This window comes from Macaca nemestrina, chromosome 1 (assembly GCF_043159975.1).
Source record: "Macaca nemestrina isolate mMacNem1 chromosome 1, mMacNem.hap1, whole genome shotgun sequence".
In the NCBI taxonomy this organism is placed as follows: Eukaryota; Metazoa; Chordata; class Mammalia; order Primates; family Cercopithecidae; genus Macaca; species Macaca nemestrina.
The window spans coordinates 62,521,865-62,533,793 of NC_092125.1; the positions used below are offsets into that span (position 1 = coordinate 62,521,865).

Below are 11,929 nucleotides of genomic sequence, written 5' to 3' on the forward strand. Positions count from 1 at the left end.
GGTGGCTCACACCTGTAATCCCAGCACTTTGGGAGGCCAAGGTGAATGGATCCCTGGAGACCAGGAGTTCGAGACCAGCCTGGCCAACATGGCAAAACCCCATCTCAATCAAAAATACAAAAATTAGCTAGGTGTGGTGGCGGGCATCTGTAGTCTCAGCTACTCAGGAGGCAGAAGCACGAGAATCACTTGAACCTGGGAGGTGGAAATTGCAGTGAACTGAGATCACACCACTGCACTCCAGCCTGGGTGACAGAGTGAGACTCTGTCTTAAAAAAAAAAAAAAAAGAATAGGTTAGCAGCTAAGCTGATGTAGGTGGTAGATGATGGCAGATCTAAGTGCTGGCAGATCTTGGCGGTGGGGGATGGAAAGGTAACCCCTCCTAGTACACACAGATGAGGATTTCAAAGCAGAGAGGGAGGGAAAGGGGATGAGGCAAAGGTCCTTCCTCCCCTGGCTGGACTGGGGCTCCCTCTGGTGGTGCCATTGCCCCAGGCAGCTGGGCAGAGGCGCTTCACCATCCCTGCAGAATCTGAGGCCAGACCAGAGGGTGAGGCCCACAGGCCTGGGCACGCTGAGCCTCACCCTTGCGAATGAAACCAGCTCCCAGCCTGTCTGGGAGATGGAGAGACCCAGGCCAAGGCAGAGAGAAGTGAGTTCAACTGCGTAGCTCATGCACCACCCCAGCCCAAAGAGCTGTGTCTTCTGCTTCCAAGGTTAAGTCCAGGGCAACTTCCCAAGGCACACCTTTAGCCACGGCAGGAAATAAGGGCTCCCCAGCTCACAGAGGGGCCTACCCAACTCCTAGGAGGAAAATAGAGCATCTCCACCCACACAAACCTCCCCCAGAATCGCAGGTGCCCCCGTCCACAAGAGCAAGAGTGACCAGAGCTGGCCTTGCCACCACTAGTCTGGTGTCCTCCTTCGTACACCCCATGGACACCTCCCCTTCCCACTGGCTCCACATCCTGCCCCGCGGCTCCATCTCCTGCCTCTGAACCTCTGCCTGTGTGTCTAGAACAGCCTCATTCCTCTACTTTGTTGAGCCATCTCCTCCCACCAGTACAGCCCAGACCAAAACTCCACCCACCCCACCTCAGGAAACTTACCAGGACTGACACTGGTTACTACCCAGGCCAACATAAACAGGCACACTGATACATACGTTCCCATCTCTATCTCAGCTCTCAGGAGCCTCGGCACCTCCTAGCCAGTCACAGACCCAGCAGTGCCTTCAGTGAAAAACCAGACACTTTAACCATCTCTCCTCCTGACAAGGACGAAAGCAGAACCAACAGCGACATCAGAAAGCAAACTGCGTCTTACTCACTTGATGAAATACACAGCTCCTTCCTGGGTGGAATCCACTTCCCAGCCCTTGGGCAAACCTGTGAGGAAGCAAAATCACCAGAATGAGATACCCTGGGATCAACCTCTCTTCTCTTCCTGTCTTCCCACAAACCCCACCTGCACTTAGGAGGGATGGGTGCCTGAACAGTCAGGAAAATCCAAAGATAAGCCAGTCGAGTTGAAACCAACCATTCCATCCTTTTTTGTCCGTGATTTCTAGCAGTGAGATTCCCAGCAAATAGAGACATGGGAGTGGACGGGATGTTCTCCGTCAGTGAGCGGTGAAGTGACCGAATGGATCATTGCCTGGTAGGATGCACTCATTCATTCAACAAATCTTTGCTGAGCATCTACTGTGCACCAGGCTCTGTGCCAGCCCCTGGATACAACAGTGAACACACAGACGGTTCCCCAGAAGTGTCCTCAGGATCATCTAACCAGAAGGGCAGGTCACTTGCCCCAGGAACTCTTCACAGATCATTAACACCCAAGATCCGAGTAAGACTCAAGTTTCCAAATCCCAGGCCAGTGTTATGGCCATCAGGCTCTGCTGCTTCTGGACAGGACACCAAGGACCTAGGAAATGAGCCCCAGGAAAATGAAGAGACTTGCAGTTTTTACAATCTTTAATAGTGTCTCTGAAAAAAAAAAATTATCCACGGAAATGCTCAGAGGAGAATCACAGAATCTCAGTGTGAGCAAGGAAGTTGACAGTGGCCAGGAAGCACCCAGGCAGCCCCCACAGGTGGGCATAGCACCTCCATCTCCCAAGATCACTCGTAGGCTCTATATCATCCCACTCGCTCTCCCAAAACAGCCACCCTGGGCAGCATCCCGCCTCCCCAGCAAACAGGATTCCTTCACCCCATGGCTGAGGAGGAGGAGCCTTCTGAGAGACCCAAGAGAGTCCACTGTCAGAGGTGGGGACCGTCAGGGAGCTGGCTGAGAACATTCCTTTTGGGAGTGCGAGCCCCTGGCTGACATATTGGAAAACAGGTGGGGATTCTCTTGATGGACAGTGACTGCCACCTTTCTGGTCAGTCCACACGCCTGCCTTGTGTATGAAGTCTTACAAAGCATAGCGATTCTCTGCTGGTCTGACTGTCTCCTGCCATGTTAGCAGCTGCCTTGAGGCACCAGCTGCTGGGGAGCAGTGCCTGAGTTCTGCAGAGTAGCGGGTCCAGTTTCTAATCATTCATTTTATTCACCTGTATTTATCAAGGGTCTGTATTTCCACAGTTGCTGCTGACGGTGATGGTGCTGTTTCAGCAAAACAGGGCAGCCAGCGAGCCCAGCTCCGGCCAGGACATGGCCCACCTATCACACCAGCTACCACTTAGCGAGTGCTTCCTTCCTCTAAGCTATGCACTTGACCTCTGCCAGTGCATTTAATCTGCATAGCAACATTATACAACAGGTGTCCTCCAAAACATTTTCACCAATGACAGATGAGGAAACGGAGGCCCAGACAGGTTCATCAACTGGCTCAAGGTCACACAGGAAGTGTCTGGGCCGGGATGTGAGTGCTGCTGTGCTGCCTCCAAAGCCCACACTCTTTCCTCTGTGCTGCTCCATAAATGCTACTTGTTCCCCTCTGTCTCTGTGGGAGGATGCTGCCATTCAGGAGGGTGTGGGTTGGCATCCTCCCCAAGTAGAGGGATCCCCATTGGGTCAGAATCATAAATAATTCTGGCACTGTGATGTGCCTGGGAAAGAGGCCAGTGTGGATTATGTCCCCTGCCTTTTTCTAGCAACTTCCCTCCACACTGCCCTCTCTGCCTGGGCAACACCAAGAGTGCTTATATTCCCATCCAGGCGGAGTGCCCGCTGAGGCAGCTGCCCTCCCGGCAAGCTCCGGGGGCATCTTAACCCCTTCCCAGCCTTAGACAACCAGTTGGCTGCAGCCAAAAATGAAAGCATTGGCTCACAGACTGGTATTCATCTTCCACTCCAGCTAGGATGATAATGAAGTGAATGGACTCAACCTGTAAACAGCTGAGACACTGAAGGTGACACCACCATCAACCTGGTAGAAGAAAACAGCCCTGGCCTTAGAGTCAGGAGGCCTTGCTGCAAGTTGGAAATAATGATGGTGACAATAACAGCAGCAGCTACCTCCATTTTCGGAACCACCTCTCTGATGTAATGCCTGCTACTACTTTTTTGAAGTTCATAATCCTCTCCCCATTATAAAGATGAAGAAGCTAAGTCCAAGAAGAATTAAACCCCTAGTACAAGACCACACTGAAAGAAATAGAGCCACAATTGAGTTCAGATTTCTCTGCCTCCAAAATGTATGACTTTAACCATGACACCACTTTGCTTATTAGTCAAGTGGCCTTGAGCCAGGTACTTCCTCTCTGCTCTTCAACTTTTCTACCATAAAATGAAGAGTCGAATTCCATGACCCCTGAAGTCTCTCTCTTCCAGCAATGATCCCAGCTCAGAAGCTAAAAAGAAAAGGACTCTGAACAAGTCAAAGGCTTCATCCTGTGTGTCCAGCAGTGCCAGCCATGCCCATGAGTTACGGAGGCCCTGGAACCAGGCGCCTGGGGTTCAGTCCAGTGAAGGGCTGGAAGGCAAGAGGGGGTGAGAGATCTCCCCACATTGTAACTCACACCCCCTCTTACTGGCCTGTGGTGGCGTCATGAGGAGGATGAATGGCTGTTCACTTAAAGTACCCAGGCCTTGTGAGTCTTGATGTCTCTACCTCAACAACTTAGACTGAAATCTTTTTCTTTGGTTGTTTCTTCATTGCTGACCTGTTTGTGTCCCACCTTTCCCACTAGCCCTGAGGGCTACCAGTGATATTTTCTCCATAATCAGCAGCAATGTCAGCCTTGTCCCCTTTCACGTTTCTCCTCAGTGGGAGAAACAGGCGCTCCCACTAGCCACGTGGGGCCATTTACATTTGAATTAATTAGGATTAAAAATCCATCTGGGCACAGTGGCTCACACCTGTAGTCCCAGCACTTTGGGAAGTCGAGGTGGGTGGATCACCTGAGGTCAGGACCAGCCTGGCCAACATGGCAAAACCCCATCTCTACTAAAAATAAAAAAAATTAGCTGGGTGTAGTGGCACACGCCTGTAATCCCAGCTATTTGAGGGACTGAGGCACAAGAATCTCTTGAACCCGGGAGGCAGAGGTTGCAGTGAGCCGAGATCGTACCACTGCACTCCAGCCTGTGCGACAGAGTGAGACTCTGTCTCAAAAAAAAAAAAAAAAGAAAAATCAAGCCCTCAGTGATGCTTGTATTTCATTTGTTCATTGCCACATGTGGCTCATGGCAATTGTATTGGGCAGAGCAGAAAGAGAACACTTCCATCATGACATAAAGTTCTAGAGCGCAGCACTGGGGGCTGGCTTCTGTCAGTGCAAGAGCCCTTGAGACAGGGGATTTTCTGACTGGGCAGTGGGATGAAAGAAGAGTAAAAACCTCTGTCCTCAAAGGTCTGTCTCAGATACCAATTTTGGAGGTGGAAGCCTGGAGAGACACTGAGGTGAGCTCCAACCAGCCTGCAGTCTCCCCCAGATGGCAGTCCAAATGCTAAGCTGAGTCCATCCATGGAGAAAGGAAAAAGTCAGAAGCAAAGTTGGGGCACAGAATATCTGCTGCCACCTCAAGCTATTGCATCCTCGATTGTAAAGGCAGGGACAGAGGATCCTTACCTGGGCAGGAGGTGTGTCCACTCTGGATGGGTGACTTTGTTCCAGGGTGCACCCAGCTGGTTGACTTTTCCTCATCACTACAGAAAGACCAATAAGAAAGTGTCAGCTACAAGAGAGGCTTTTCTGAGTGGGACACTCATCTCCAGATTCACATTAACACCGACTGTTCAATCCCAGACACATGAGAGGGGAGCGTCCACAAGGCTGTTCATTCGTTCACATTCACAGAGTATTATTTACGGAGTACACTCTGAGGGTTTCAAGATGAATAATATCGAATCCCTAACCTCAAAGAATCTACAACCCACTGGGAAATAGATGCATAAAAAGATAGCTGCAATACAATGTGATAGGCACTATAATCCCTATTGTAACTATGCGTAAAAAGTGTGATACCATCACAAAGAAACGAGTGTTACCTGGCATGAAGTTAAGGAAGGGGAAGCATGAAGGCTTCATGACAGAGGCAATGTTAGAGATGATTGCTAAAGGCAGGTGGGAAGAACAAGGAAGGTCCTTAACTGGCAGCTTCTCTAATGGATAAGAAAAGGAGGAGACTGAGTAAACCCATAGTCCTTGTGTGTCAACAATGCTACGTATTTTTCATTCACGACATTCCCTCACACTAGGAATTTTACACATTATGAATCTGAGGTTCAGAGAAGTTAAGAAATTTGGCCAAAGTCACAACCAGTAAGTGATGAAGACAGGATTCAGACCTAGATCTGTCCCTGACAAAACTCTTTCTGATACCTCACACCCAGCAAGGCAGGCTCCCCAGCAACACAGACCCTCTGGGTTGTAGATTCAATGGCAGATGAAGTCATCATTTCTCAATCCCCACCGACCAAGTGACACAGACTTTTCCAGAGCCAGATGTGACCCAGCAAGAAGCACCTGACTGTCTTGGCTACTTCAGGTATGTGGAGGAAGGGACTCTCAGATCACCTGGATCACCCAGGCTTTAGGATAGTGTCTTGGAGCCCAGGCCAAGATTCTACTCAATGTCTTTAAGGTATAATGGATGTAGAATAAACTCCACTAAGAAAGACTCCATTAAACTTTTATTAAAGTGAGATATCGACTAAACTCCCTATAAAATTTACAATTTAATAGTTTTGACTTATCTATACACCTGTGAAACTGCCACCAAAATCAAGATAATGAATTCCCAAACTTTCTCTGTGACCCTTTGTAATTCCTTGTTCCCACCTACCACCCCCAGCTCTTTCTATCCTCACCGCTCTCCCCAACAACAACTGATTTGTTTGCTGTTACTGTAGATTAGTTGCATTTTCTAGAGTTTTATATAAATAGAATCATACAGTCATACAATAGAATCATGCAATCATACAATCATACATCTTTGCCTGATTTTTTTTTTTTTGAGACAGTCTCACTCTGCCATCCAGGCTGGAGTGCAGTGGCACAATCATAGAGTCATTTGTAGCCTCAAACTTCGGGGCTCAAGCAATCCTCCCTCCTCAGCCCCCTGAGTAGGTAGGACTACAGGCATGCACCACCGTGTCTGGCTTTTTTTTTTTTTTTTTTTTTGAGATGGAGTATCGCTCAGTCACCCAGGCTGGAGTGTGCAGTGGCACAATCTTGGCCCACTGAAACCTCTGCTTCCTGGGTTCAAACAATCCTCCCACCTCAGCCACCCAAGTAGCTAGAGTGACAGGCATGCACCACCATGCCTGGCAAATTTTTCTTGTATTTTTAGTAGAGACAGGGTTTCATCATGTTGGCCAGGCTGATCTCAAACTCCTGACCTCAAGTGCCTCGGCCTCCCAAAGTGCTGGGATTATAGGTATGAGCCACCACACCTGGCCTCTGGCTATTTTTTTTTCAGAGACAAAGTTTTACTATGTTGCCCAGGTTGGTTGCAAACTCCTGACCTCAAGTGATCCTCTTGCCTTGGCCTCCCAAAGCACTGGGATTACAGTGTGAACCACAGCACCCAGTTGTCTGACGTTCATGCTTTTGTCCATGTTGTGGCATGTGGTCGTTTGATTCCATTTGATTGCTGAATAGTGTTCCATTGTAGGAAACATCACAGTGTGTTCATTCATTCACCTGTTGCTGAACTTACAGGTTGTTTTCAGTTCTGGGCCACTACAAATAAAGCTACTATGAACATTTGTGTACTAGTGTTGGTGTAAACCTATGCTTTTTTTTCTATTGACTCCACTAATTTTCTCTAAAGTTGGACACATGTTACAGGAAGAGATCTCCCAGCTAACCTACCCCTCTGATAAGCAGAGAAAAAAACAAAGTCACTGTTCTAGTGACCTCTGAGCTCGGGCACCATTGAAGAAGACTCTAACATACTGGATCTCTGGTCTTGGCTTTGGTTCTCAGAGGCAGTGGAAGAGGAAGCCAATAAAAAGGAAGGGCTTGGAGAGGAAGTCAGCCAGTGCCATCACCTCCATCACATCTCTCCTGAGATTTTCCAGCCCCTGACTCTCCCCTCCTTGCACACTGTCAGCCCCCTCAGACTTCCCATCTATCTCTGCCCCACTGGATATCACAGACAACCCTATCACACCCTTGACATTCCACCACAACCCTCAACTTCCTCTTCCCCTAGTCCTTGCACCATCTTGCACCCCTTGCACCCCTTGTCAGCACACCCATCTGGGACAGTCACAGGCCATCTCCACTCCAGCACCGGGCTGATGGGGGAACTGGGCCTGGGAGGACTGGGGTCACTGCAAATCCAGTCTTCCAGCTTAGCTGAGCCCTGAGTGCCACCTAGAATCTTCTTCAAGGTCCCCAGTCAGTTGTCATCCACAGAGAGCTCCAAGGCTTTCCCGCTAATCTCAGGTCCCAGGCCTGCCTGTGCTACCCAGCCCCTCTCCTGCACAGAGGATCTTATCTCTTAATCGAAAAAAAAAATAGAAAAGATTAGGTGGGAGCTTTCCCAGTATGCCCAATCACCTCACCATCAAAACTTACCCAGATTCTCACCCATCCTTTAATACTTGTCTTCCTCTGGAGAATAGGTTGCCTTCTCTCCCCTTTAAGGCTAATCTCTCTGCCTGGGTTATCGTCCCCCTTCTCTCCCATCTTTTCTCTGTTGAGCATCCCAGCCTTGCATCTTCACCTCCTCTCTCTTTCTGGGGTCCATCCCTTTATTCTCCTCCTCTGTCTGTGTCTTCTATAGTCTCAGTACTCTGCCTCCCTCTCAATGCCATGTCCCCTGGCAGCTTCCTGTCTCACACTCCTCATTCCTGACCAAACCTTTGACAGTAGTCTCTCCTAGCTTTCCCCACTTCCTGGCCTTTCATTCACCAATCCCCTGCAACCTGGTTTCTGTTCCCAGCCCTCTCCTGAAACCACTTTCCTAGATGTCATTAAAGGCCTCCCCTTCTCCTAAATCCACTAGGTGTTTTTTAGCCTTTGGCCCATTTGGCTTTTCTGCTGCATCCAATACTGTTGAATTCCTTTTTTCTTCTTAACATCCCTCTTCCTTGCCTTCTGGGGTGGCATTCTACCCTGGTCCTGGTGCCGCCCACCTCTGCAACCTCTCGGTCTTACTCTCCACCCTGGCCTCTGTTCCTCTATCCCTTCCTTAACACTGGTGCTGCCTGGGTATACTCCTGTCTTTTCCCTCGCACTCTTCTGGGTGGTTCTACCCCCACATGATGACCCTTTTCCAGCCCAGGCCTCTCTCTTCAAACTCTATCCTGTATGTCCAGTTGTCCGTTAGACAGCATCTCCTGGATGTCCCCCAGGGACATCAACTGCAGTGTTTCCCCACTAAACCGGTACTCCCCCTAAAATGCACTCCTCTTGCCATACTCCTGACCTCTTTCAAACTCAAGCTGGAAATTCTAAGCTTTACCGTTGATTCCTCCCATTGTCTCCCCTTCCCAGAATTCAAGCTTTAGAAGAATATTCCTGATTTGGTTCCTGAAGATTTCTCCCATCTCTCCCTCCCCTTCTCTTCTGTTCTCACCATTTTAATTCAGGCCCCATCAGCTGTCTCCTGGACTTTTGCAACTGTTTCCTAACTGCTTTCCATACCTTAAGTTTCTCCTCCTGCCTCTCGCTCAGCCTCAAATCACTGCCCATGAAGCTGCCAGAGAGAAGGCTCTAAATGCAGATCTGATGATGTCAAGTCCCAGTTTGAAATCTCCTTTGGCTTCCCATCACCTACAGGATGGAGTCCAGACCCCTTAGCTAAGCACGTAAGGGCTCTCTCAAGCTGCCTCTTCCTACTTTTCCTCCTGGGCCTCTACAGTAATTCAGCAGCTCCACTCCATCTCCACTGAACCTCTCCGAGCGCTCTAGGTTACCTGTTCCCCAGCCCCCATTGGTGCCTTTATTTCCCCAAGCCTCTACTTCCAAGGCTTCTTTCACTCTTGTCTCTCCTCCAGAATCAGCTCAAATGCTTCCTCCTCTGGGAAGCCCTCACTGAACTCCCTGGAGAGCATTAGTTCTTTCCTTCCCATAGCATCTTGCAAATGCCTCAAGAATGTACCATAGTATTTCCTAAGTATTGATTTACGTTTTCTCCCTGTTACCTTAAAGTAAAAACCTACATCTTATTGTTTTTTATCTCCAGTGCCTAGCACTGCAGCAAAGAGTGGATGCCCAGTAAATGTTTGTAAAATGAAAGAGGAAAATAATCTGGATGGCAAGTAAGAGATCAGGAAGAAAGAAGAGAATGAACCACTTCATCAGTATACCTGAGGGACTCATGGAAATTCACATTCTAAGACCCTCCCCCAGATCGTCTGAATAGGAATCTCCTGAGGTAGGGCTCAGGAATCCACCTGCTTAATAAGTTCCTTGGGTGATTCTTATAAACTCTAATGTCTCAAGTCACTGCAGTTTTAATATTGCAGAAGTTCTGTTATTTAAGAATCTGACTTAGGGTCAAGACCTTTAATGGAGTTAATTTCTAAGATAACATAATTACAACATCAATTATGATCATGGTGGTGACAATTACAGAAGAAAGGCCTAAAGCAAATGTGGAAACTTAGAAACACCAAAGAGAAACCGCTGCCTGCCTGAGCCCCTGCAAAGGCAGTTTGGTACCTGGGGAAGCAGTGCACTCAGTCAGCAGATGCTAGGCTGAGTCCCAGCTCTGATTAACAAGTGGTTTTCTCTTCGACCGGTACTTTCAATACCTCTGGACCTCAGTTCCCCGTTTGACAAATGAAGGGATTGCTTCTAAGATTCCTTGCAGCTCTGATGTTTTGTAAGTGGCTATCTTGAGGAAGGAAAAGCTCGTCAAGTGTGGGTAACAGTCCAAGACGCTGTGCTTCTAGACTTGCTATATTTCTGGGAGATGTCTATCCTGGCAAAAGATGACTGTAGTAGAAGCGAGCCAAAAGAGAGCCAGCAGGGCCACTTTGTTATAATGAGATTATGCCAGAGCCATTTTGGTTTATGAAATTAATATAACAGTGCTAATATATTACTGAGAGTAGCAAAGGCGCTCTCTCTCTCTCAAGAATGCTAAACATACAGTGGGCATCGTGCCCTTCTCTCTTGACCACAGCCCCATAAAGAAGCAGGACAGGAGAGGAGAACTGCTGTCCTGGGCACGCTGAGTCTGGGGTGAGGGTTGCCAGGAACTGGGTGGCAGAGGCAGGATCTCCTGGTATGTTGTCACTTAGCCCAAGTCTTCCCATAGGAAAGTCGGGGGGGGGAATGAAAGACCTACCTCTGGCCCTTTCAGGGAAGGAGCTGAAAAAACTCCAGGTTGGGCATTAGTCTAGTCATCCTCCTGGAGGCCTCGCATGTGACCAAGGAGAGGGAGAAAGGGCAGCACTCCCCTGCCCTGCCCTGCCTCTCCGAGCTGAGAGAATGCCAAGCCTTTGCTGGACTTTGACCCATTGAGGAAAAGGCGGGAGACACATTCAAACAGGCATGGTGATAAACTTATTAGTCATGCCCGCCCTTGCAGCCACCGCTTCACCCACCGCTGCACCCACCTTCTCCAGCCTGCCCCCAACCCCGCCACTTTTCAAGTTGGTCAACTTAAAGGAAAAAAATTGAAATAAAAAGAAGAGGGAGACCAACATACTTGATGAAGAAGATTCTCCCACCACCGTCAACTCCGTAGGCCCACCGGCCGGGCAGGTCCAGCCAGTCAATCTCATCGGCCATCTCGGTGTCCCTGCAGCCCCTCTGGCTCTCTGCGCCTCCAGGCGCCGGCTGGGCAGGGGGCTTGGTACCCGGGACCCCCCACTTGCTGCCCCCTTCTAGAGGCCGTGGTGGGGGAGGGGATCCGGCCGGGCTGGCGGCGTCGCTCCCGGGTCCCTGGCAGTGGCTGGCCTCCCACTGAAGACGCGCTGGCCTCAAGCCGGGAGGCAGGGAGCAGGCAAGCGCTTAACCCTGGCCGGCCGGGAGCCCCAGACACCACCTGCCCCCTCCTCGACTCGGAGCTCCTCTTCGGACCGTTTCCTGAACTTTAATGACGGGCAATTCGCGCGGTGAGTAATTATGATGGCTTTCCTGCCGGGACTATTAACGGGCAGCGCTGGGTCTCCGTTCCTCCTGGCTCTGCTGCCCTCCAGCCTGGCGGAGCCCGGCGAGCAGAAGCTGGAGCGGGGAGGATCCCTCCCCGAAGGGAGCAGGTTGCAGTGCGAGCAGGGGTGTTGCCTCTCCGCTCCCAGCTCGGATCTTGCACTTGAACCACCGGCGGGGCTGGGGGCGGAGCCGCGCCGCCGCCTCGGAAGGTAATTCACAGCGCGGAGAACTAGCCGGCAGCCCCAAGTCCCCCAGTCCAGGCGCACCGCGCAGGGAACCCAGTTTGACTGAAAGTGCTTTGAATCAGGAACCTGATGGACATGTCCAGTCACTGAAGGGAAAAGGGGAAGTGATTAAACCTGGTTCTATTTGGTGGGAGGTTAGGAGAGAAACAAAGGTCACAGGCACGGAAGTGTGG

General features: G+C 49.9%; 1 protein-coding gene across 15 annotated transcripts in view; it reads right to left on the reverse strand.

Annotated features, from left to right (window-relative positions):
- Positions 1–11,637, reverse strand: part of LOC105484792 (pleckstrin homology domain containing A6) — a 156,997-nt gene extending 145,360 nt beyond the window's left edge. For 6 of the 15 annotated variants that reach the window (XM_011746744.2, XM_011746748.2, XM_011746742.2 and 3 more), the window contains exons 1-3: positions 11,066–11,632; positions 5,023–5,099; positions 1,332–1,389 (exon numbers count right to left, since the gene is read on the reverse strand). In XM_011746744.2, the coding sequence (XP_011745046.2) occupies positions 1,332–1,389; positions 5,023–5,099; positions 11,066–11,148 (218 nt within the window). In that variant the 5' untranslated portion in view covers positions 11,149–11,632. Of the gene's footprint in view, positions 1–1,331; positions 1,390–5,022; positions 5,100–11,065 lie in introns of all 15 variants that reach the window. The other 9 variants (XM_011746743.2, XM_011746747.2, XM_011746749.2 and 6 more) reach the window with 6 other exon arrangements.
- Positions 11,638–11,929: the final 292 nt, after the last annotated feature.